The 27184-nt window shown below is 39.9% G+C and overlaps 1 protein-coding gene across 1 annotated transcript in view; it reads right to left on the bottom strand.

The window, feature by feature from the left end:
- Positions 1 to 449: 449 nt before the first annotated feature.
- Positions 450 to 27184, bottom strand: part of LOC137326968 (immunoglobulin-like domain-containing receptor 2) — a 41841-nt gene continuing 15106 nt past the window's right edge. Inside the window, exons 3-8 of the mRNA XM_067992342.1 lie at positions 24064 to 24120; positions 13573 to 13719; positions 12613 to 12777; positions 9636 to 9831; positions 5270 to 5909; positions 450 to 2854 (exon numbers count right to left, since the gene is read on the bottom strand). Of these exons, the coding sequence (XP_067848443.1) occupies positions 2819 to 2854; positions 5270 to 5909; positions 9636 to 9831; positions 12613 to 12777; positions 13573 to 13719; positions 24064 to 24120 (1241 nt within the window). The 3' untranslated portion in view covers positions 450 to 2818. The remainder of the gene's footprint in view (positions 2855 to 5269; positions 5910 to 9635; positions 9832 to 12612; positions 12778 to 13572; positions 13720 to 24063; positions 24121 to 27184) is intronic.

Below are 27184 nucleotides of genomic sequence, written 5' to 3'. Positions count from 1 at the left end.
AGCACTGGATTGGGTCAACAGTCACCTTGCTTTATGTAATAAAATAAGAGCTGGTAAAATAGAACCCAAAAAAGAATTACGGCAAGAGCTAATTTGGTCTGGTCCAAGGAACAGGTGGAAAGCACAAAGAAACATGAATGTGTTAAAAGCTAAAAAAAAATTAGGCTCTTGGAGCAATAAGTAGGTATCCGATAAACAAAGAACCTGGCAGCTTGTTAAGAACAAGGCAGTCCCAGTTGCAGCCACTAAAAAGAATAAAGATACAGAACTCTAAGCCAGAAAGGTTCTTGTGGAATTAATAAGAAAACAAACTGGAAGATCGCTATCGGAAGTTACAAAGATACACTAAAGGTTGTAACCGAGCTCTGGGAAGTATATAATCTCATAACAGACACAGGATTAATCCAAGAGAAGTGAGGCAAATGGGTCTGACTGAACCAATTACTGGCTATCATGGATTTATTGTTTAAACCTACAGAGAAAATAACAATCAAACAGCTGTAGTCAGAGCTAAGTACATGGGCACTAATACAGGTGTAGATAGCTAATATACAACTAAGAAAGTAACCTAGTAACCTGTATCTGGCACAGACGTTGAGGACCCATGGCAGCTCCAATGCCATTAACACATTTAGGAAGTGAGAGTCTGCAATGAAAATCAATGCACATTTCTCAGATAATTGTCCAAATTTTTTAAGAACATAATAAAGTTCTTGGGAAATGAACTGATTAAACTTCCAGCTATGGATGGAAAGCATTTATCAAGCTGAGAATTCAGACCCTTGAGGGATCACTTTAGAAACCAGATGTTGTGCAACTTACAAATGGCAAAGCAGTAATAGATGTCACGTTACACTACAAAGATAATAGTCATTCCTATATAGAGACTTTTATAGAAAAACAGTAAAAATACAGCTATTTAATGGAAATATTAAAAGCCTAAGAGGCAACACGTAGGATTAGCTTCTTTGGTTTTGTCATGGCTCTCAAGTTAAATGGTTTTGAAAAGTAATTGACTCATGTTCTTTATTATTGAACAATATAATTAATTTGCGAGCCATGGCCCAAGACATACATTGCTTTTAATATTGGACATTGTTCAATTAGGTTTCCCGTGACTGAATTTAACAAACTTCCAATCTTGACTTTGTGGATAAGCACTCTTTAAGCATTCTCTTGGGAGTGGAACAGCAAGTTTAAGATTGGATATTAGTTGAAGAGAGTGGAGGGATATAGGATCGGTTTCTTGACGAAGCAGTGAAGTTTTGAAGGAAGTGAAGGGTAGTGCTGGATGAGAGAGACAGGTTGATGATATCAGCAAGTATAGGAGTGAGAAGCAAAATTGGATAGTCAAGAGTTCGGATGGGAGGGGATCAAAAGAGCAGGCCACGGATTTCATGGATGAGATGGGTGGGATTGGGGGAGGATGGAAGAAAAACTGCAAACAAGAAAGTGAGGACAAAGGTGGAGAGCAGATGGGGAAGCTGGGAGTTTGGCGGAGTGTGAGATTTATGGGGCAGTGGCTGGTAGATGAATGGTCTCTATTTTGGAGACAAATAAAGTCTGAATTCCTCACATTTTGAGTTTGTAGTGAGGATGAAGGGTGAAGTTTGAAGATGCAGTTTGTGGTGGAGAAGAGGAGTTTGAAGTTGTTTCAGCTCTCCCAAGAAGATCAAGGAAAGTAATATCGGCAAGGGAGTGGGAGCGATGACGCAACTGGAGGTAGTCCAGCCAGAACTGATGGAGAGTGAGGCAGGATGAACATCAAATGCATTACGGTCTCCTGATTTGAGGCTGCAGAAGAGGTAGGTATATTGGAGCAGCTGTGGGCATATGAGACCGTATGGGATGTGGGGGGGATGAGGGCATCAAAGCTGGAGGTGAGACAGTCATTGAGAAGGTTGACTGAGGTATTAATGTTAATGCAGGTGGCAGGCTAGGGGTAGGAGAGTTCAGAATTAGGAAATGGAATCCATAATGGCTTTTAAAATGGAACAACAATAACTTGCATTTATTTATATAGCACCTTTAACGTAGTAAAACGTCCCGAGGTGCTTCACAGAAGCATTATCAAACAAAATTTAACACTGAGCCACATAAGGAGGTATTAGGACAGGTGACCAAAAGCTTGGGCAAATAGGTAGGTTTTACAAAGTGTCTTAAAGGAGGAGAGAGAGGCAGGGAGGGAATTCCAGAGTTTAGGGCCTAGGCAGCTGAAGGCATGGCCACCAATGGTGGAGCGATTAAATTCGGGGATGCGGAAGAGGCAAGTAGATAAAGGGAAGTAGATAAATATTTGAGAAAGGAAAGAAATTAAAAGAGCATGGGAAAAGGAATAAGTGGTTAGTTCCTTCAGAGAAAAAGGCGTTATTTGGCTGCATGGCCTCTTTCTGTGCTGTAAAATTCTGTGATTCTATGGTATGTGTTTGATATTTTATAATGATGAACAGTACCTGGCATAAATTGGCATGGTAATGTCCGCACTCCACATATTGAATCAGTCACCAGATACAAAAGGATTGTTCCTAAATTCTGGAATAATAGCATCAACCATGGCATAAATTGTGGCAGGTTCTAAAGCCACCATATTAATACTGTACATGTAAACCAATCTGACAAAAATGCCAGAGACTCATAATACTTGGAAATATGGAACTGTGGCAGCCTGCTCCCAGTGTTTTGTAATCCATTTTATCGAGTGTTGTAGAGCCACCATGTTGAAAACAACCATGTCTCCAGCATTCTGAAGTCCTTGACATCTCACATTTGTCAAACAGTACAAACTTGGAGGCAGAATCTTCCCTTAATCCTTTTAGTTTTACACCACAAGAGCATCTCTGGTTGGAAAATGATTCTGTAAGACAAAAACATATTAATCAAGCAACTTAAGGCATTCAACAATATGTTCCTTCAATGTGTTTGCCACATGATAGGGTAAATTAGATATTGAATATCTTTAATATAATTTCTTTGACATTTCTAACTATAGTTATTCAAAATACAAACATAAGCAAAATTTCCAGTCAATGTATTATACACTCATCATTCATGTTGAAGACTGACAGCGCAGCAAAGTGGAAACTTTTTGTAGAATCAAATGTAGTGGCGAGCCAAAAAAAGCCAAATCTGTTTGAATGTGGCTTGATGATTGTGGCAGGCTGAACCCACTTCGCTGCCCTATTTATACTGTAGAACATTCAGTAATATGCAAGAGCTTCTGGTGCTGTTGAATTCATAGCATTACTGTAGTAAACATATTGCGCAGCATTGACGGCCACAGAGAAACAACTACGGATGAATATTTCTGGGGTGTGCTCAGTCTGCCTATGGCTAGAGGCCAGGGCAACCAATACTGGTCATTTATATTTGCCGCAGCCAGCACAGTTGATTCCAGAGGAGTCTTGGAAAACTGTCTGTAAAGGTGGACTCTGCTCCTCTAGTGTTTTCTTTGTAATGTAGCACTGCTGCAGTCAGGGCTAGCTTTCATCAGACACAGCACTGAAATATAGTAAGGGCTGGATTCATTTTCTTTTGTTCTTCAATTAATCTGAATTCATAACCGCTTTTATAAATTAACTGTACTCAGAGACCATTTTTACTGTTTGCTAAATACTTTAAATAAATACTGTCTGGTAAATGTTTCATGAGTAACTTTGTTACTACACAGTTAATGAGCCAGATTTTACTGTGAAAATAACGGTGAGGCTAACAGCGCTCACCGTTATTTCTGTGCAAATTGGACGGTAACTACCGTCAAACGCACATGCTCAGTCAAATGCAGAAATCTGGAAGTTGCTGTAACAGATGCGACCCTCCTCCATAAGTTCTGCAAAAACGGTATCGTGCTGGCTGGCTCCCCATTCAAATGAATGGAACAGCATGAAGCTTCTGCGGATGGATATGAACTCGCCAAAAAAAGATACGTCCAGTCGTTTCAAGTTTAAGCACCATTTTAATGGCATGTTAAGTCTTAATGACGGCCAAACAATCTCTCTAGCACTGAAAATTAACTTTTACAAGTGTGGAGTCTTATTCCTTCAGATTTTAATTGTTGTTGGACATTTTAAAAAAATGTTTTAAAATTTTTATTTTTAAAATTTTTCTTTGTCTCTTTTATCTCTGTCTCTTAATTCAGTGTTACTCTCTCTTTATTTTGCTTTCTGTACCTGATTTGATATTGAATTCACTAACTTACACTTCCTGGTTCAGTCTCGGCACAGCTCATTAACAATGCTTCAATCTGATTGGTTAAGGGGGCACACAGCTGCTTGCCCTGTTCACGCAGGTCCCAGATGCCCTGTAGAGGGCAGCGCGTTGGACTGAGTGCCCAACGAGAGCAACTTGCCATGCAAAAGCCCATGAAAAGTCTATTGGCAAGTGCAAGTTTAACGAACGGCGGGCGCCATTCGTTCGCCGCTCACAGCAAAATCCAGCCCAATGTATTTAAAAACAGTTACAAACAAATGACCTATAAAATATATTCTTTAATCACTGCCTAATTCCCCCTATTTCTAAAACTGACAGAGGCCGATTTTCACTTTCGGTGGAGGTGGAAAACTGTCAGTAGTGAATTGACCACCTGTTATACACCCTTTCCAATTCTCCTTTCCATTGACTTCATCTCCAACTCACAGTTTACCACCGCTGGTGAAAGTGAAAATCGACCCCACCATGTTTTAATATGATGTTCCTCTTGGAGTAAAAGTGAAGAAAAGCATAAGGGAAATATAATTTCTCCAAAGTACTCTCCCTCTTATATTAGAAAATTATATTCTTACCAGCTATTTCTTCTAGATTTTTCTCTTAAAATATAAGAGGTTCCTTCCCTGCTCTGGTGATGTCAGTTATGAGAAGTATCTCACTGTACCCTGGAATGGTTCCATCGCAAAGAAGATTTCAAATCAGCTTGAGAGCTGTTCCACAGCCAACCAATCGTAGAATCCACACTACCAGCTAGGAGATTTGAATCCCCATAGGGGACATCATTGGGACCTGGATAAAGGGTACACTACACTGCATCAGCCATTGTGAGATACCAGACTTTAGGGTGCTTGGCAGTGGGTGCCAAAAGTGAGAAAATGTTCTGTTCCCAGGAACTGACACACTGAACCTTGATGAGCACAGAATTCATTAGCACAAGACAACATTATCCTAGAGTAAACTAAGTTTAAATCAAATTAATACATTTATTTTCAAAGGAAGTATACAGGTTCCAAAAAAGAACAGAATTTCTTCATTTTTTTTAAATTAAAAAGGTAATCAAACTTACAGTTTTCTTCTGTCTTGTTTGTTCTTTCCTCTCGTGAACACTCCCCATTTTCTGGTAGTAGACCCTTGCTGCCAGTTCTTCTGGCCTAAGTCTCTGCAAGTGCATTTCAGTGTATGGAGGCAGTGTCTCTTCCTCTTCTGTCCTGTAGCTTGGAGATTTCCCATAGTGATGGTCATTACCTCGCTTAAGGCTGGTTTTGGAAGGGGTTTCACTGCTGTAGCTTTCATTGTAAGATCTGCATTTGGCATTTCTCTCCAGAATACTGTTGATGAAAGCATCATCATAGGCTCTGCCACCATCATTTGTGCACCTTACTGGATATTCTTCCCGCCGATCTCTCTTCCTTTGACTATTATAAACTTGTCCCTGGTCAGTATCGTACAGTTCATTCCTGCTTTGACTTCTTTTGTTGTAATAATCATCCAAAGAGTTGTCTTGATAATGGTACCGGTCTCTGAGTGCTCTGTAATACTCCCCTCTGTCAGCATCTTTTCTCTCCCATCGTTCTGGCTCTAGGGAATTACCCCTCCTTCCCCTATAATGGTATGATTCTGCAAACTCTTCAAGTTCATCCAGTGACCTTGTTTGTTCTTTGTCATGGAATTCAATCCTTTGTCTTTCACAAGATCGAGACCGTGACCTAGTGAACAATTAAAATGAAATATTCTTAATGGCTTTCTACTGCAGTTCAACACAAGCTAAATCTTGCTATATGATTGCTACTGAAGTTCATTCACTTTCATGAAATATATACATAACAAAAACTTATTTTGACATATAAAGCTTTACTAAACAAATAGTATGTATTCATGTTAGTTCACACTTCAGTTCAGCCTTGATTTTGGAGTGTGTGAAAGTCATGTACTCTGAAGTTAAATTTGAAAATCACATAATACAAATTAAAATAACTGTAGTTCTAGGGACTGAAACCACTTGAAATGTTATGGAGAAGTTATACTTGTGCTCAGGACTATGTGCAAGAACCATCACCATTTTGACTAGATAATTGCATCAACATCAGCACTACAAGATCACTCCTTCAGACTAACCAGGGTTGGTTAGATCTGCATATCCCCTTCTCCATTAGAGATAAAAACCATTAAAAAGTAATGCTTTTGAAAAAGCTATTACACATATTCTGCCTTAGTCAGCAGAAATGCAGCTTCTTTCATATATATATTTTAACTCGGCCCGTCCGGCAGAAACGAGATGGTAGTGGCCCTAAAATAGCTGTTCTGCACTTACCGCCCCACCTTACTCAGCTCCTAGCCGCTGCCATTTTCCCCGGGAGTTCCACTGGGCAGCCCAGACGCCCAACTGAATCAGGCAGGAGCCTCATTACTGCTTGTAAATCGGGTCCTATGCTCCTGTTCTGCCTCCATTATAAGGACATATACGGGGAAACCCTATGGTTAGTGCTCTGTGTCAGAAGGATGGAAAGCAAAAGATTTCCCTGCTTGAAACTGCTAAAAGGCAGTTTGCAGAATCCTTTCTTGGCAGCAGAGCTCAGAAAAGATTTTATTCTAATTATTTCATTCAAAGCTGATGGGAGTAAATTTTCGCAGAGCTTCTCCTTCTCGTCCGCTGTAACTTCGGCAGAAGAGCTGTGGAAATCCCAGAAAGACAATAAAAATGCTATATATGCTGGGTTTTTTTACAAGATTTGTTCGGCTCTTCCACTGAAGTTACAGCAGATGAACAGGAGAATCCCCAATGTTTCAGACAAAGTTTGGGGTATTATATGCCTGTGAACTCAACCACTGTCTGGTTTCACAAGTCGCATTGGTAACTTATCTCCCTTTTCTACAAGCTTAACTTAAGTTGGGCACAATTTTGCTGTAAATGGTGGAATTTCTGAAACAGCAGCTTTGATCCTCATTACCCTGTCATTTATATATCTCCGAAAGCTTGTGAATTTAAAATAAAATTGCTGGACTATAACTTGGTGTTGTAAAATTGTTTACAATTTATATATCTGCACCACTTTGGAGCTGGGTGTATCTTCGTCTGGAATTTACTGTGTATTTTACAACCTACAAGAGCAAGGGTTGAAGTACATGGAAACACCATCCAGACTTCGACATTCCTTCATCATTGCTGGGTCAAAATCCTGGAAGTCTCTATCTGACAATGTAACCTCAGTCTTGTAGGTCTGAAGCCTTAGTATTGGCACCCCTTCCCAGCTAGGGGGATCCCAGTCCTAAGATCTTCCCAACAGAAAACAGCTTTCGAGACAAATATTGGTAAGAAAAGTGGGACATTGCACCCCGCACTTCAAACTAACTCTGAACAATGCCACAGGAGATCAACTATTAAAAATTAAATATTTTGGTTCTGTGATTGGAAACTTAAATCTGGAAACTAATTTTATTGCCACTATATTTAGGCAAATCTGTGCTGCTTTTTCTTTGAATCATAGAATGGTTACAGTACAGAAGGAAGGCTGTGCCGGCTCTTTGTAAGAGCAATCCAGTTAGTCCCATTCCCCCGCTCTTTCCCTGTAGCCTTAAAAAAAATTTCCCTTCAAGTATTTATCCAATTCCTTTTTGAAAGCCACAATTGAATCTGCTTCCACCACCCTTTCAGGCAGCACATACCAGATCATAGCTACTCGCTGCGTAAAAAAGTTTTTCCTCATGTAACCCTTGATTCTTTTGCCAATCACCCTAAATCTGTGTCCTCTGATTCTCAACTCTTCCACCAATGAGAACAGTTTTTATTTATTTACTTTATCTAAACCCTTATGATTTTGTACACTTCTATCAAATCTCCAATTAACTTTCTCTGCTCTAAGAAGAGCAACCCCAGCTTCTCCAGTCTATCCACATAACTGAAGTCCCTCATCTCTGGAACCATTCTAGTAAAACTTTTCTGCACCCTCTCTTAGGCCTGGACATCCTTCCTAAAGTGCGGTGCCCAGAATTGGACATAATACTCCAGCTGTTTTATAAAGGTTCAACATAACTTCCTTGCTTTTGTACTCTATGCCTCTTTTTGTAAAGCCCAGGATCCTGTATGCTTTTTAAACCGCTTTTTCAACCTGTCCTACCACTTCCAAAGATTTGTGCACATATACCCCAGGTCTCTCTGTTCCTGCACCCCCTTTAGAATTGTACCATTTAGTTTATATTGCCTCTCCTCATTCTTCCTGCCAAAACATATCACTTCGCACTTCTCTGCGTTAAATTTCATCTGCCATGCGTACGCCCATTCCACCAGCCTGTGTACGTCCTCTTGAAGTCTATTACTATCCTCCTTACTGTTTACTACACTTCCACGTTTTGTGTCATCTGCAAATATACGCAACATCAACCCTCTCTGCTACCTCATCAAAAAACTCAATCAAGTTAGTTAAACATGATTTGCCTTTAACAAATCCATGCTGGCTTTCCTTTATTAATCCACACTTGTCCAAGCGACCATTAATTTTGTCCCGATTATCGTTTCTAAAAGCTTCCCCACCATCAAGGTTAAACTGGCTGGCCTGTAGTTGCCGGGTTTATTCTTCCACCCTTTTTTGAACAAGGGTGTAACATTTGCAATTCTCCAGTCCTCAGGCACCACCACCATATCTAAGGAGGATTGGAAGATTATGGCCAGCACCTCTGCAATTTCCACCCTTACTTCCCTCACCCATCCAGACCGGATGACTTATCTACTTTAAGTACAGCCAGCCTTTCTTGTACCTCCTCTTCATCAACCTTTAGCCCATCTGATATCTCAACTACCTCTTCTTTTACTGTGACTTTGGCAGCATCTTTTTCCTTGGTAAAGACAGATGCAAAGTACTCATTTAGTACCTCAGCCATGCCCTCTGCCTCCATGAGTAGATCTCCTTTTTGGTCCCTAACCGGCCTCCCCCCACCCCCCGCCTTACTACCCGCTTACTATTTATATGCCTAAAGAAGACTTTTGGATTCCCTTTTATGTTGTTCTACTTTTCTAAATTAGTTTATATATAGATCATCAAACAAACACTAAAAATATAACACTTATCATTATCCTGCAACTGCTTAGGGATTCAAATGAACTTTCTGTATTAAAGCCTTAATAGCAAACAACAGTAAAAAGGTGTAGTTTTAAATGTACGTGTAGCTGATTTTTTAAACTGTTCATTTTGTTTAATTCACTTGTAAGAATGTTTCTCCACCACCAACTACATCCTAAAGAGCAATGATAATTTATTAGGAGAATGGAATAAAAAGGTCAGGAAGGAATTATGACTTCTGAGAATATGGATGGGCAATAATGTATCTGCAAGGCTGCACAGTATTATTGTGAAATACAACTATAAATAAAAGAGGAGTGTTTATATAAATGGTATCTGTGAAGGTTTTTTTTAAACTGAACATTTCTTTTACCGTACCTGCTACTGCAGCGTTCATTGTCTCTCTTTTCTCTGCACTTGAAATGTGCAGGTCCTCTTACCAGCTGAGCCCTGAGTGATGAATCGTCGTCCTGGTCAGTAATTGTGGGGAGCGCTTGCTTTCGAGCCTGAGAGAAGGTCTGGCGGAAATCAGTGTCCTGATCATGCAGCGAACTCAGCTCTGACATGTTGCTCGCTGTATAATACAAGAAGTTTTTAAAAATGTATTTATATTCTTTTTCTAATGTTTTCCTTATGATTTATATTATTAACTGGTACCAGACAAAAGCAACCCAGAATTCTTCCAATTTGCATCTGGTTTACAATGCAAATCACAGCTGCTGATTTGCATATGAAAAGGGAAAGAGATGCTGAACTCAATTAAAAACAGAAAATGCTGGAAACACTCATTCCCCACAGAGATGCTCTCTGGCTAAACCCTGTGATGGCATCAGCTTAGCACCTGCTCTTGCACAATGTCAGCCTGCTGCTAGATTATTGTTCACAGTCTGAATCTTGGAGTAAAAAGGCTTTGGAATACTTAAAAGGCTATTGTCACCTGTGTGAATTAATAATCACATCAGACTTTTCTAAAAGTACGTGTTTGCATTGCAAAGTCTAAAAAAAATTAAAATAGGCTTACAAAAATCACATTACAATAGTTTGAGCTGTAGCAGATAGTGAATTTTACAGTGCACATTTTATCAACAGTGAGATTTTGGCAGCCATGGAATCAGATTTTTTAGAGCAAGCCAGCTCTACATTTTCCAGGAACTGAGCCTGCCCAAAAATTCTCTGAAGGCAATAATGGCTCTGTAAAGTACTAGATATTTCTCATTGGATGTAGTCCCCCTACATTAATTGTCATATGGCCATTGTGATATTAAGCTTACCTTTTGAGATTTGAGATGGCAGAACAAATTAAGTGCTTTTGCCTTATAGGTAGCAAGCAGAGCCACTGGTTTATAGCGATCAAATGAGTCAAATTGTCACACAGATTCCCAGATTTCTGCAGATGTTTTGCCAGATCACATTACATGATTTTATGCAATTTTCCACAAAAACTGCAAACTAGCGACTTCGGATAGTTGATAAATTTGGCCTTGACATTCTGCAAAGGGGTGCTCCCGGCTGTTTTCAGCCATTTATACCATTTCTGGGGGGAGGGTTCTGCTGGTCTCCCACTAGAGTTACAGCAGGAGACCTCATGGAATTTCAGAGGCCTTGTGTAATATTGACTTTATTTACTTTGTGGAAGTGTTAACTATACCAATATAATTATCACTTATTAAAATTGGTAGATGGGTCATTCCATTTCAAAATGCATACTTCAAAATCATGTAGATTTGGATAGGAATGCAAGTAATCCTTTGACTCAGGATGAACGTGAGGCAATCTAATTAGCAGCCTTGCTGAGAACTAATAGAACTCAATTATAGTGCAAACTGAAACAAGACATAGGTGGCTGAAAGTCTCTGTATTTTTGCTGAGCCAACCTATTTATAGAAGAAATCCACCACAACCATCCCTCAAATCTCTCTCAATACCTACAACCCGTACATTGTTCATACTTTCTCCGAGAGGGGTCAAACTGCGCCAGCTCCTTTTCCACATAGTAAATGACCTTCATGGAGTCTTGCTCTTTGTTGGCTTGAATCCTGTAGCCACTACGTACTATGAAGGAAAAAGAAAAAAATAGCTGTATTACAGGAACCTGGCCTTAAATTAATTTATAGCTAATAACTTATAGAAACACACCTGTGTTTTGCAAATATAAGTTTTGATTCACTATTTGTATGGGGGTTTCACTGTCAACAGAAACAAATCAAAATGTTAAGAAAGGTACAAACTAAAGGTGCTGACTCTTGCTGCGGCAGCTCATCCAAGTGGTCTTTCTTCATATGTGAGATTGTTCAACCATGGAGGGCAATACAATCCAGTGACTTCGCCCAATAGCCACACATTTTTTCAGTAGAAGTCATTGGATTGGAATAAGAAGCAGGAACTAATGCCACCTTGCCCAAGGGTGCTGAGACCGACTGTAGTGCTCCAATAATTGTACCAGCTGAGATCAGCTAACTCAGCATACACAGAAATTTAACATGGAATCTAGCACATTGGGCAGTGTACTTATCTATTAAGCCATCAAATGCTGGTAGCAATTAAATAGGAATAGGAGTAGGCCATTCAGCCCCTCGAGCTCATTCCACTATTCAGTTAGATCATGGCTGATCTGTACCTCAACTCCATTTACCTGCTTTTGCTTCATGTTCCTTGATACCCTTACCTCACAAAAATATATTGATCTCAGTCTTACAAATAATGCCTGTTTGAGGCCCCCTGTGTAAAATTGGGCTGAACGCAACTGGCACGGGCCGGCTGCATTCAGGACAACCAGGTCTCTGTGTGACCTAACCAGTGGACCTTAAAGGCAATGCTCCAGGCAGTCACCGAAGAGGTAAGTTTTTAAACATACTTACCTGAATGTGGAGCCAGGAAGAGCAGGAGCTCCATATTAAAACCACAGGCTGCCGCTGGCCTCCGCTCTCCACACCCCCCCCCCCCCCCACCACAACCCTTCAACCCCAGCCCTTTCCGGTCGCGCTTCCCTCCATTTCCTGATAGCTGCCTCCCTCCCTCTCCCGATCGCTGGACAGAATCACTGAGGGAATGGACTATGGGAAGGAGGAGTTATGGCTTCACTGACTCCTGAGGAAGTGGAGAGGGAATTGGATACAGAAGGCAAAACCCAGGATGAGGGAGAAGGAGGAGTGGGGGAGGGAGAGAAAAAAGGCAAATTGTTGTTGCAAGTTGCTGACTTGTATCATTACTACCCGCTATTATTATATAGTTGTGTTTGGAGCTTTGTCTGGAAGAAGTTTACGATCCGGTTATCCATTCACACACAGAAATTGATGTCTATGACATGGTACCTTATGTCTGAGTTGATCTTTGTTTTGAAAGAAAGTATTCTTACCAGATCCCCCCACATCATTGTCCACACGTGCAGGTGGAGGCAGAGGCTTTGTATCAATTATACTTGGCGAGATGGGTACCCTAGAAACACTAGGGATGTAGTATGGTGGATAGGCTGCAACACTGGGAGGATGTCCAGCTTTTACTGCTTTCCCAGCTGCATACACTGATAAAGAGAAAAGAATAGTGTTAAACATTTCTTGTTTAATTTATAAATGCCATGTTGCCTACAGGTATATTGACTTCTTTCTTGATTGACAAAGGACAAATAACTACTGAGCATCACATGCATTTGAACAATTATGCTATAAAGGCACTTACGTGCTGTTTCGGGCCTTCTCGCCTCCTCTCACGCGGCCTGAAGTGGAAGGCCCGGGGTTAAAAATAAAAAAGCTGTTAAAATAGAGGCCCGCAGCCTCCTTGAAAGCTTTTAGTGACTGACCCGCCTCCTAAGAGCGGGTTGGTCGCCCTCCCCTTGTCCCACCTCCGTTAAAACCGGAAATGGGCGGGTGGGGGCGGGTTTTAGATTTTCAAAATTTTTACTGCCACCCCCCCCACCCCGCCCCTAACCCACCTATTTTTCAGAGTTAAAATCATGCCCCTAATGTTATTTTAGCCTGTAACATTGTGTAAAGTGGATATTTGAAAGGTAAAATCCGAATAGGCATTTAGCCTGTTTCATTCGGTCAACACTATTGCTACTTAGACCTTTTTGCTTGTAACGCATCAAACAAATCTTTTCCTAAGGGCAGTCATGTAATTGCATAGAGGAAAAATTGGTATTGTTGTACTCCATGGGAAGCGTATTTCCTTAAGAATATGAACAATTACATGACCCCATTTATCTAGCATCTTTAACTAAATAAGCATCCCTGAAATAACTTAAAGGTAATGTAAAGAAGAAATAAAATGACAGAAAATAAATCCCTTTAACAACTGTACTGTGGAAAGCTATACTTACGGGCTCGAGGGCAACAGCAGGATTCTGGACAACATGGGCAGCGGACGTAGCAACAGCACGTGTGAGGGCAGCACTGGCACCAACATACACCAAGCAGGATAAGGAGTAGAAGAGATCCAGAGAGCACTAAACCAACAAATGCCCATTCTGTAATATAAAAAAATTAATAAAGGGCATTATATAACACACAAAGAATTCTATGGTCTTGCTGAGAAGTTGTTTACCCCAGCTGGAGAGTCTAGAACTAGGAGGCATAGCCTCAGGATAAGGGGTTGGCCATTTAAAACTGAGAGGAGGAGAAATTTCTTCACTCAGAGGGTTGTGAATCTTTGGAATTCTCCACTCCACAGGGCAGTGGATGGTCTGTCATCGAGTTTATTCAAGGCTGAGATAGATAGATTTTTGGACTCTAGGGGAATCAAGGGATATGGGGACCGGGTGGGAAAGTGAAGCTGAGGTCGAGGATCAGCCATGATCTTATTGAATGGCGAAGCAGGTTCGAGGGCCCGTATGGCCTCCTCCTGCTCCTATTTCTTATGTTCTTATGTTAATGGCTAAATAACATAATAGTCCTCACATCTTATTGACTTGTTACTGCATGCTTTAATTAGCTTTCTACCCCTTATTGCAGCATGGAACATGTTGGATTATTCACGATTGCTTTACATTGCTGTTTTTGCTGCTAAATACAATTTTTTTTCTTTCACTACTTTGAACTCCCTAAAGGCGTTTTCTAAAATATTTAAAATAAATAACATTTCTATAAAGTTTAGGCCATTTGCAATGGGTGACGTGTTTGCAATAAATGTTGATGCTTTATTAGAGAATGACTCACCATTGTACCTTGATAGATTTCATTATAGCTGATAAAAAGCCCAAAAAGATACCACAATGGTTAACCCCTCCCCCTTCTACTGAAGTCAGTCACTTATACCGAGATATGGTTCCACAGGGAACGTTCCAAAGTCACTTTTATATTGGTACTGTTTTTCTTTGGATTCTAGGAGCATTAAATGAGCTCACTCCAGAGGTTACACTGCAAAATCAGGTACCCTTATTCCAGCAGCAACCTGCTAGACCCACAAAAGAAAGCTGCTTAAGTGGTCTGTGAAACTGCACAGCAAGTGTCAGCAGGGAGGAAATCATAAGCAAGCTCTACTTTGTCCTCCCCCAACATCCACTTTATATAGATATGCACTTTACAAAAGGGTCACTAGAGAGTGATCGGAGTGGGACCTCTAGCTGGTTTCCTTCTCTTTAAGCAGGAGCCACTGAGGCCAATTATAGTGTCTGTCCTGGATGAGCTCAGCTAACTCCGCTCACACCAGGGATATAACCTGGAACAGTCTGATCCTGTATGGCTCAGCATCGCACGCGTGTGTTTGCCTGGAGGGAGCCCAGGTTACTTCAGCTTTAATACATTTTCTTAAATAAAGTCAGAGTAAAGTATTAAAAAGAGCCAAAATGTCGGTGGTTTAATACAAATGTAGTATGGTCAGTAATTTTTGGCTAATAGCAAATTAAAAACCAGAAGTGCTTCAAAAATGGTGAAGTCCATAGTCCAGATCTCCCTCTCTCCTAGCTGGAGAAAACGTAGCAGCAGTTAACAGTAGTGAGAGACCTACAGGGGGGAAAATTGAGAAAAAAGACACCAATAATAATTTTTAAAAGCTTTGAGATTCTGTTTTATTTCTATATTACACTGCAAATGTAAGGTGATGTAAATCTATCAGTACCCACGTAGAACTCAAAAGGAGTTGTCAGAATTTTTATAATTTTTTTTTCTTGCATGACTGTTGGGGGTAATTTTAACCCCCAAGGACAGGTGGGTTGAGGGCAGGTGGGAAGGTAAAAACTGTAAAAATGTAAAACCTGACTCCAACCCACCCACTTCCAGTTTTAACAATGCCGGGTCGAGGGTGGGGTGACCAACCCACTCTTGGGAGGCGGGTCGGTCACTGAAATCTTTTAAGGAGGCTGTGGGCCTCCATTTTAATAGCTTTTATTTTTAACTCCTGCGGGCCAGGATTCCCGAGGCTCGTGATTCTCGCCAGGTAAGAGGAGGCGAGACGTGTTAAAACTGGATAGCTACATGGTGAAGGAAAGAATACTAGAGCCTGGTCTTTAGTTGCTTCCAAGCATTTATTCACAGAGATTTCCCTTACTTACACACACACACACACACACACACACACACACACACACCCTAGCTAAGCTCGCCTAGAAAAAGGATACAAGAGAGTCCCCAATCGATACCCACCACCTGAATACAATTAATCCCAATTGATACAAATCATATAATTTAAAAAAAGGGTCGGATCATCAGGTAAGTGTCTTTCTTGCACTGCTTATGGGCCATGAGGAGCAGGCCCAACAAGCTTAACTGCTGCAATCGGATACGCGATCGTCTGACCCCCACCCATGTCCGCCCCCCCCCACCGATCTATCCACGGCTGCCCCCGATGTCTGACCACCAACCCACCCCCCCCCCACCCAATGTCTGCCCCTCCCCAATGTCCGACTCTCCGCCCCCCCCCCCCCCCCCGCCCCCCGATGTCCAACTTACCTGGCATTCGCTCCCTGGCTGCTTTCCCATCTGACAGGCGACCAGCCTGTCCATCGGGAAACCTGCTGAAAAAATTAAAAAGACGTCCTGACGTCAAAATCGGCAGGACGTCCAGGAAACCCATACCTCTGGGTTTCCCGTACGGAAATCCTTCCCCCGCTCTCCCCACGGCTCGCAGTAAAAATCCAGGCCTTGTTCTCTGCATCACTAATGTCAGCATCAATGCCCTTCAAGCCTTATTCTATTATTACATGAACATCCCAACACACAAAATGCTGAAGATGATTGAAGTGTTAATAGGTAATGATGGGGGATTATGCCAGGACACAGGAGAACAATGTGAAACACCAAAGTGATGAAGAACCATTAAAGACAACTGATGTTCATTTATTTACTTTCTGCAGTGATTTTGAAGCGGGGCTTGGTTACATCTTCAAGAGTTTCTGATTGAGAGAGATTTATGCTTTTCAATATTCAGACATTGTGATCATTTTATGCTACCAATCTTTTCGAACACATTTTGACCCCATTTTTTTTCCACACACAAAAGCATAATACTAGCATTATTTTGCCAACTGAAATTACTAGTCTTGCAATATGGTGGGGGGCGGGGGGGGAGGACTACAATGGTGAGTAATGGGATGTTTATCCTTTTTTAGTTAGTGCACTAGTTATCTAAAGCCAGATAAAGGCTGGCACATTCCTGGTTTTTGCCTTAACTTTTTCTTAGCAATTTATGCTCCTCCAGGTAAGGAATACCAGTGCAGGGAAACCAAGTATCAGCATCCAAGGCTCTTAGCTGAGCTACAGTTCAAGTTTAAAAAAACAGGGTGAAGATCTTGCCACACTCTTTGAATCTTAACTTAAATCTCAGAACAGGACCCTTTACTATACCAGTGCAACACTTCCATTTCCCAAACTAGCCACCCTTATGGCCTCTGTGAGTGAAACTGCTTATTATTCAGATTTAATTCATATTAAATTGACAGTTTGGGTTTAATTATTTATCTCAAACGTGGAAAAAAAAGGAAAAAACTCATTAAATTTCAAAATTTAAATATTTTCAGGATGGGTGGGTGTGAGGAATGTGGTTGGATGGATTGTTTAAAGTGGACCTTCCTCCCCACTGTAAATGCAGTGTAAACATTATGATATAATAACAATGCATCTTTTGCACTATAATGGATAAAGATTATATTAAAAATTGATGTCGTGGGCACAATCCTCACTCTTGCCAGAAAGGATGATCCAGAAACAATACTAACAAAGTGGGGGTCACTAGATCTGCAAGCACATTGATGATGGAACTGTCCATAATTTTAGAAACAGGAGGTTTTGATTTACAATTCAAACTGCTGATGATACATCCCCTTTAAATATTCAGTTTTAGTGCCTTCACTTTTTTCTGATAAACCATATTTAAGGCTTTATCTATTTCAGAGTGAATCAAAGTACTTAAAATAATAACAGCCAAAATCCAAATTAGTAAATATTTAGTGACATGAATAATTTCCTGCTAATATTGTACATCCTTCTCTATATCCTGGTTGTTAAATAGCTGAATATTCAAAGTATTTAGGACATTCAAGCCAATTCTATATCCTCTCCACCACAAAGACCACCTACTTCCACCTGTAACATCACCTGCTTCTGCTCCTGCCTGAGCCAATTGATACTGAAACCCTCATCCATGCCTTGGTCACATTCAGGCTCGATTACTCCAATGTCTCCTGGCCAGCCTCCCATCTTCCACCCGTCATAAACTTCAGCTCATTCAAAGCTCTGCTGCCCGCACCGTCCCGCTCAGCCGTCACCTCTGTGCTTGCTGACCTACATTGTTTCCTGGTCCCCCAGTGCCTCATGATCTTACCTGATCCTATTTCTGTAACCTTCTCCAGCCTCAAACCCTGAACTATCCATCCCCCTAACTCTGGCCTTTTGTGCATCCCCCTTCCCACCACCCCACCATTGGTGGCTACGTCTTCAGCCACCTAGGCTCCATAAATTGGAGTTCTATCCATTAATCTTGCTTCCTCTCCTTTTTAAGGCCTTCCTTAAAATACATCTTTTTGACCAAGCTTTTGGTCACCCCTGTAATATCTGCTTTGGCTCAGCATCTTTTTTTTAAAATTTATGTTTTGGGACTTTTTCTATGTTATAGCAGTATATAAATGTAAGTTGTATGCTAATAAGATGTAATCTGCTAGTTAATGGAAAATGCCACAGCAGCACCACCACCTGCATCAAAATGTATGATGGACAACGCAACATCATACATAACACACTCCAAACGAGCTCTTGAAATTTCATTTCTCCGGCATTGGAGAGGTTGTGGCGAGAAGAGCATCATCTCACACATATTATGATCATACCTCCACATTTAACCATTCTGGACGATAACTGGTAAACCACCATAACCAGCTACATAATTCCAAAGGACTTAGTTCAATACTTGTTGAGTCTATTCATTGGAAAGCAAAGGCCCCTGCAGTACACAGGCTTCTTATTAAAATCTGCATAAGTCACTGTGACGAACTGCAGCCCTCTCCACAACAAACTTGAGTGAAATGGTGATGCCCCATTGACAAGAAACGACAATGATCCCAACTAAGTGGACTACAAGTTGGCAGGACCCCCTTATTTCTCAACGTAACTGAACCCCAGAGTGTGAGAACAAACAAATTGCTTCAACACTGCAATCCACATAGCTCCCGTTGCAATGTGGAAGAATGCCCAGAAATCTTAATGTATTGATACACCTCCCACATTCATCATGTACAATGGCATTATAAAATATACTAGTCAATTTTCTGTGGCATTGCACAAGAGAACAGGAACATAGGAACAGGAGTAGGCCGTTCAGCCCCTCAAGCCTGTTCCCCCATTTATTGATATCATGGCTGATTTGTTCCTCATTTCCATTTACCCACCTTTGTTCCATATCCCTTGATACTCTTACCTAACAAAAATCTAGTGATTTCAGTCTTGAAAATTTCAATTGACCAACATCCACAGCCTTTTGGGGGAACGTGTTCCAGATTTTCCCAGCATTTGTGTAAATGAAACTCTAATTTGATTATGCCCCCTCGTTCAGGATTCCCCCACCGGAGGAAATAGTTTCTCTGTATATGCCCTATCGAATCCCTTAATCATTTTAAATACCTTAATTAAATCACCCTTTAACCTTCTAAAGTGAAGGAAATACTAGCCAAGTTTATGAAACCTGACATCATATTTTAAACCTTAAACCCTGGTATCATTCTGGTGAATCTGCGCTGTACCTCCTCCAAGGCCAATATATCTTTCCTGAAGTTTGGTGCCCAAAACTGAATGCAGTATTTCATATGGCTTCTTACATAACTATGCATCACTTCCTAATTTTTGAATTCCAATCCCCTTGAGATAAAGGCTAACATTCTATTAGCCTTTTTGATTATTTTTTGTACCTTTGGACTAGCTTTTAGTGATTTATGAACATGGACACCCAAATCTCTTTGCTCCTCCACAGCTCCTAGTCTCTCACCATTAAGAAAATATTCCGATTTGTCTTTCTCAAATCCAAAGTCAGCTGTAGCTCAGTGATAGCACTCTTGCCTCTGAATCAGAAGGTTGTGGGTTCGAGTTCGAGTCCAACTCCAGAGACTTGAGTAGAAAATCTAGGCTGATACTTCAGTGCAGTACTGAGGGAGTGCTACATTGTCGAAGGTGCTGTCTTTCAGATGAGACATTAAACCGAGGACCGTCTCCCCTCTCAGGCATTATTTTGGAGCAGGGGAGTTCTCCCCTGTGTTCTGGCTACTATTTATCCCTCAACCAGTATCACTAAAAACAGATTATCTGGTCATTATCTCATTGCTGTTTGTGGGACCTTGCTGTGCGCAAATTGGCTGCCACGTTTCCTACATTACAACAATGACTACACTTTAAAAGTACTTCAACAGCTGTTTTGGGACATCCTGAGATTGTGAAAGGCGCTATATAAATGAAAGTTCTTTCTTTCGTTCTTACTTACTTGTATAAAAGTTTTGAGTGCGTAGAAAACACCAACTGAATAATCTTTAAAAAAAAATATTCAATAAGAGAAAAAGTTTCAGTCATTCCATGCTATTTTTTTTCCAGACTTTCAGATATTTTGGCCTAGTTAGATAAATGTGGCTTCTCACAAAGGGGATAAACCAAGCAAAACAAGCAGTTTCCAATCTAGAGAAACTTCCAAATAGCTTCAGGACCTATTTGCAACAATTTCCCACAAGGAGAACCTGAGCAAAGACTTTAAAGGGACTGGCCAGCTTAGTAGCAAAGTACTATAACTGTGCTCCAGGTCTCAGACTGGTCATGAGCAACATCACAGAGATCAGCTTGCATATATAAATAAATAGTTTGGTATAAACAGAATACATGTCAAGGTGCAGTGAATCATAGCAAATAATTGATTCATGACACAGTCAACATAATTATCTTGTCCCAATACCATTTGTGAATTACGCTGCCCTGCATCATTCAGTGGTTTATTTTCCATTATCCATGGCATTCTGACATGTATTCTTTATGACCCCCACTGTAAGTATATTTTTTCAAATCAACAGCAAAATATTTAAGACAAGAAAACTCCCCTGGGAATAGTGTAAAATGTAGCTCATAATTCTCCTGTTTTAATCAGACCATCCTGACAGTAAACAGCACCACTTAGGCTCAGCAGCAATAAGTAAGACAGCCAACTGGAAAGGTTAATTTGGTAGTTGTACCCATAACTACAGTCCCACCACTTTGAGTATATAGTAGCTCGAGAGGTATCGTGTAAATTCACACCATTACTTCTTTCCCTGTTATAAAGCACCACACTGATGAGTGAAATATTCCAATTTGACATTTCATAACATTTACTATGTAATATTTTAGCTGCTGATTCCTACTATTTTCCAATGCACTGCTCTGTATTTCCATTGAAATAATATTCATTTTCTCCTTAGTGTAATCTTGGTTCAGTTGGATTCAAAAGGATTTAAGTGCATAATCAGTGAAGATCTGAAGGAGTGTTGTTCATTATTGAAATTGCTGTTTTTGGATGAGACGTTTAACTGAGATTCCATCTGTCTGTTCCAATGGATGTTAAAGATTCTAGGCACTATTTGACCAACATTCTTCCCTCAACCAACACCACCAAAAACTGATTAAGCTGTTAGTCATCTCATTGCTGTTTGGAACCTTGTGCACAAAACATCTGCCGTGTTTGCCTACCTAACAATAGTGACTGCACTTCTAAGTAATTCATTGTACGTGAAGTATTTTGGGATGTTTCTGAGAGATGTGGTAAAATGCCATATAAATGCAAATTCTTACTTTATTTTGATTTGCTACTGCTGTTATTTATGATACATGGAAGTAATTACTTTCAGTGAAAGGTGCTTCAGAGTAAGGTGATCAGGCAGAGCAAAATTGATCTTACCATGGAGGCTTGTTGGATTTTTAAATGATTATTTTAGTTGCATTATCTTTCTCTTATCTTTCAACAAGTTGCTCTCACATGGGCTTTCTAATAATGGATAATTCTTTCCCTCCCATGATTTGTCAGTTTGATGCATTCACGATTTCCTCTGTGCGCTTTTTTAACAAAATCACACTTACATTTACAACAAATCTCTTTTACAATTTTGCTCTACAAACAATAAACAAAGGAAATCTTCCCCCTCTGAGGTAATCAACCACATGAGGCTAAAAGAAAATCTGTGGAATTAATGGTAAATTGGTAACCTGGACTGGAAACTTGTTTTGACAATAGGAATCAGATGGTGGTGATAAATGGAGAAAGCTCTGGCTGAGGATCAGCATTTCTCCAGGGGTCTGTCCAGGATCGTCTGTTGTTCACAATATTTCCCAAGCTATGTGGACAGGTAACAAGTATAAGAGAAATAAATAGCATTCAGAAATACTTGGAAGAATTATGCAGAAGGATTCAATGAAGATAAATGTAAAGTAATTCATGTTGGAACAGGAAATATGAAACGTGCATGATGAGTTATTTCACAATAGGCCAATGGAATGTGGAACTAGGTGAAACCTAACTCCGTGGGATGATAAAGGCTCATATTTTAAGATAGACCAGTAGCTCAGAAAAGTGAAAAGCCTCAAGACAGGCTGGTCAGCACCAGCTGGAAATTGAACTGGGATCTTCTGGGCAGTATGGCTGAGTTACACTACCTTTACCAACTAAACCATTGGGGAGGCTCCATTAGCAAAGATGGAGAAGAAAAAAGATTTTGGTGTGATTATTAGTCAGTCAGTCATTGTAAGTTTCTAATTAACTAGATGATACTGTACTAACAAAGCTAATTAAAAACAAAGACAGATTTGAGAGGTCAGTTCAAACTAGTCTCTGTACGTTCAGGTTAACCTAAAAGTGGTGCTTTTATCTTTGTATCACTTCCGTTGACTGCAGGACCAACTTTGGCTACAACACTGAGGTAAACAAGGTCGTATTGCTGGAGGCGCCAACACCCAACTAATGAGGCCGTTTTCGCTGGATCCTGCAAAGGCAGGCAGCCATGAACCGGTTGAGTGCTCAGTCTACCAATTTGGGTCAAAATGCAGTTTCCCAATTGATGATCTATAAAGATTTTCTCCAATTGATGGAGGAGGTTTGTGCATGACTTGAAAAAAAAATCATTGCATGAGAAAGCACCAAAGAAATTAGCACTTTCTATTTTCATTTTCTGTACAGTTAGCAAGCAAATCCTTATGAGAGCAGAGATAGCTGTGACTTATATGTGGGAATGTGACCTTATTTGTGTGAGAAAATGGGTGTTTACAAGGCGGGGTGGGGGGGGGGTTGTATTTTAGATTGGCAGCTAGTATGGATTGGTTTCATGCACCTGGAGTAAGTTTAAGCTAAGGGTTAGTTTTGCAAAGTTACTTATTATATAGTATTTGTTGTTTTAAATTGGTAACAATTCCAGGCAGAAGACCTTCAGTCCATCTAGCCCACCTATCCACAGCATTCCTTTGGTGCTTTTCTATTAAATGTGAAGATTTTAGACTTTAAATGTTGACAAGAATTTGACTAATTCCTTCTCGAAACCCATTAAGGGTTCTTGTTCCACCATTCATGTCAGTAATCTGTTCAACATACTTACCACCCTTTTAGTAAAAAAAGGTTCCTTCTACATTTCCTAATTTATTTTGTTGTCCTTAATTTGTAAATAATACAACTTGTGTTTAAATTTTCTACATGGCAGGAAAGCTTACTTAGATCCAATTTGTCCAAAACTTTCATAATTTTAGATTTCTATCATATCCTCTCAGTCTTCCCTTTTCAAGCGAGAAAAGACCCAGGGTAGTCAATCTTACTTCTTACATCATTCCCTTCCGTTCAGGGATCAACCGTGTAGCCCTTCTCTGTACTCCCTCCAAAAACTGAATATCCTTTTTGAAATAGGGAGACCAAAACTGCACGCAGTACTCCAGATGTGATCTCACCAAGCCTATAGATTTTAAAACGACCTCTCTGGATTTATGTGTTATACCTGAATCGCAATATTCTATTTGATTTTCTAACAGCCTGGGAACATTTAGCTGATGGTCTTAATGACCTGTCCCCTAAAACCCAAAGATCTCTCTCCTGGTCAATACCTTAAGTACATTCCCATTTACCACATAATCCCATCAACCTTCCCCCTGCCAAATCTCACATTTCCCTGTGTTAAATTGCAACTGCCATTTCTCTGCAAACTGGACAAGCTTGTCAAGACCCTTTTGATACATAAATCTCACTGCAGCCCTCAAAAAATTAAGATAGCAACTTGCTCGAAATGACAGACCTTGAGATGGCAGATAAACAGCATCATAGTGGGTATAAGTTTGGGAGGGGTGTGGGGGGGGGGGTGGGTGTTGGTGAGGGATGGAATGGACTTCATGAGAAATACCAGTACCTGGCATAATCTCTACATCAAAACTGGGCAACAGATCTGCAACCACTTCACTCCTACCTAGGAAATCAGAGAGAGAGAGAGAAAAGAGAAAGAAATATGATTACTAAGCATGAATAGAGTACAGTTCAATCTGTACTTGTGACTGATACATGCTCAGTCCTTGTAACTACTGCATGCTGGATGTTAAAGCTACATTTGCTAACAATTGTGTTTGTTGAAATCAATGCCATTCACCGAAAAAACTACCTCCTGCAGAAACAGCAGTTTAGAGTGATATTAGTGCACATAGATTTGATTGAACACAACATATTGAAAGAACAGAAGAAATTACCCAAGAGAGATTTGAAAAATCCGGATAACCAGGATTTCAGATAAACAATAATAAACTTCACATTAGCTGTGGTGCACAAGAGACCAATACTCATTTTAATTTATTCGAAAGTTTAGATAAAATGGCTTCTACTGTTATTACTTTGTGTGTACACACGATTTATTTTTGCTTATCAAGATGATGATAGATAGTACAAGAAAATGAAATATTTTCTTTTTTTTAAACCAAAGATCACGATCATGTACTCATGCATCCTTGTTAGCATGGCTTGGGTTAAAGAGAGTGTAAATCTCCCTTTACACTGTCCTACTCTTCCAGCATTGGCCTAGATCCCACTCTATGTTATCATCATGAGGGGGATTATCACCAGTTTATTTTAGGTTTTACTTTTTACAATCCTGTATCAGCGACTACCACCAGATAAAATGATTGTCTCAATGTCTCCAACACTAATGATAGGGAGTTGCTGGTGAAAGGATAGAAGAGATAATAAGGGTGGGTTGGTAGAACTGCTGATCCATCATCTAGTTTTTCATTTTTTCTAATTTTGGCAGATATAAATCCAACCAGTGATGAGTCTTATTTCTGCACCACCATTTACTTATTTATTCCTTTTGAAAGTGTCCTCTCCTCTTCGGTACATGGCCGAAGACCAGTCCTAAGCCAAGCAGCATTCTAGCGATGTTCAAGTTGGAGCCATTTTGGATTCCCTAGTATTATACAACTGGTAGGTCTCGGGTTAGATTGAACTGAGCTAGTCAATTTCCAGTGACTTGACTTGAATTTGGATTGAGCATTTAAAAAAAAAATCTAAATTGCAAAGTCCTGTGCACAGCTTTGGCTCATGGCTCTGTTTGAGTTTATTAAAATAGGGGGACTGGGGTAAAGATCAAACCATGCTTAACCAAAACTGGGCCAGATCACAAATCCTTTAACACACATAGAATGGCAATGCTGGAAATCGCTGTGGGATTACCTATCATGTTCAAAAAGTATTGTTATTTATTGTCATCTAGAAACACTAGGTGGCACTGTTACATAAAAAAATCAGTTTACACCAAAACTTGTATTAAGGTCTGGATTAATGATTAATAAGTTGAGGTTTTGTTTGGTCTGTTTCCAATTGCTTTGATACATTTTGTGTGTTTTTTTTTTCAACAATGTGTCATTTTTGCTAACGTCATGTTTTTTGCCACATTCTTAATTTCTTCTTAAAATGGCAAATTCATTTAAATGGTTCACTTTTAAGATTCCCTTCATAGTGAGTTCCCAATCTATACTAGAGTCATCTGAAGAGGCAAAAGATGATGAATGCATGAATAATAGATGAAAAAGAAAAATGCTTGCAAGTGCTTGCTTGCCTTCCTTCTTGCACAGATACAATACACAAAAAAAACAAAAAATAGGAGGCGGAAAGAGATATCTTTAATACAAAAGAAAATACATCAAAAACGGAGAACAAAAAAAATTTAAAACTAATGTACTGCTATTTTAGTGTGACTAAAGCTGCATTGTTATCTTTTAATACCAACTTACCTACTGCAGCAAAAATGCAGTAAGACAGCAGACTATGAGTCACAATCATTCCTATAGCACAATTTTTAAAGAGTTTATTTAGAATTACATAGAATTTACAGCACAGAAACAGGCCATTCGGCCCAACTGGTCTATGCCAGTGTTTATGCTTCACAGAACCCTCCTCCCACCCTACTTTAAATTAAATAGTGAGGCACTCAAAGAAGCTTCCAGCTGAAGATTGAGCTGGTTAGAAACACTTCACAAATAACACTACAAAAAGGATGTGGGCGTCTTGTAGTCTGCCACCACATACAATTGTGTGATGCTCATAACAAGAACGTCTGGAACATCACTAAAGTGCCCCTTTAAGAATAGCTGTCTGAAGATGATCAAAGACCAGTACATTCAGACCTTTTGGACTAAAGTTGCTTATTATTAGTGGCTCAAATTGCTATTTCCATGATTATCAGCATTATTACAAAATGTCATGTTAGAAAATGAACATTCAGTATGATTTTTTTCATTAAGTTCTAAGAAAAAGCCATTCACTCTTAAAAAAAATTGAATCATTTTATTCTTTAGTATATCTACAATAAGTTAAGATATTACATATATGTCATTGCTAGCTTTTTTCATGGATCAGTATTGTCTGATTTTCCTGGTGTGCTTGGCTCATTTGGTAGCCCTTTTGCCCCGAGCCAGATGGTTGTCAGTTCAAGCTCCACTCCAGGACTCGAACATATAAACTGGGCTGATACTTGTGTGCAGTCTGAGGGAGTGCTGCCCTTTGGATGAGATGTTAAACTGTTCTGCTGGTTCAGGTGGATGTTAGCGATCATGTGGCATTATTTGACAAAGAGCAAGAAGTGGCCAACATTGTTCGTTCAACCACTACCACCAAAAAAAATGATTAACTACCCATTAATTTCATTGCTGTTTGAGTGCTCAAAATGATTGCCATATTTGCATAACAACGATTGCTGCATTTTGAAGTAATTCATTGTAAGTGAGGTGCTTTGGAATGTTTCAGAGAAAAATATTCCAAAAGTGTTTCTGAAGTAACAAGATATAAAAAATGTGCAATTCACTAATAAAAACTAGCAGCAAATGATTAATATGCAAGTATGAACTGACAGGATATCCACAGTGATTAAATCATCACCTTGATCTTGGTTGGGTTATAAACCTTATTTATTCTGTAACACTGCAAATGGTAAAAGTGGAACTGATCCTTTCCCCCCAACAAAATCAACTTCTTAATTTCTTATCTTG

The sequence above is a fragment of the Heptranchias perlo genome, chromosome 11 (assembly GCF_035084215.1).
Source record: "Heptranchias perlo isolate sHepPer1 chromosome 11, sHepPer1.hap1, whole genome shotgun sequence".
NCBI classification, from domain to species: Eukaryota; Metazoa; Chordata; class Chondrichthyes; order Hexanchiformes; family Hexanchidae; genus Heptranchias; species Heptranchias perlo.
This window is presented reverse-complemented; position numbering and strand designations above follow the sequence as displayed.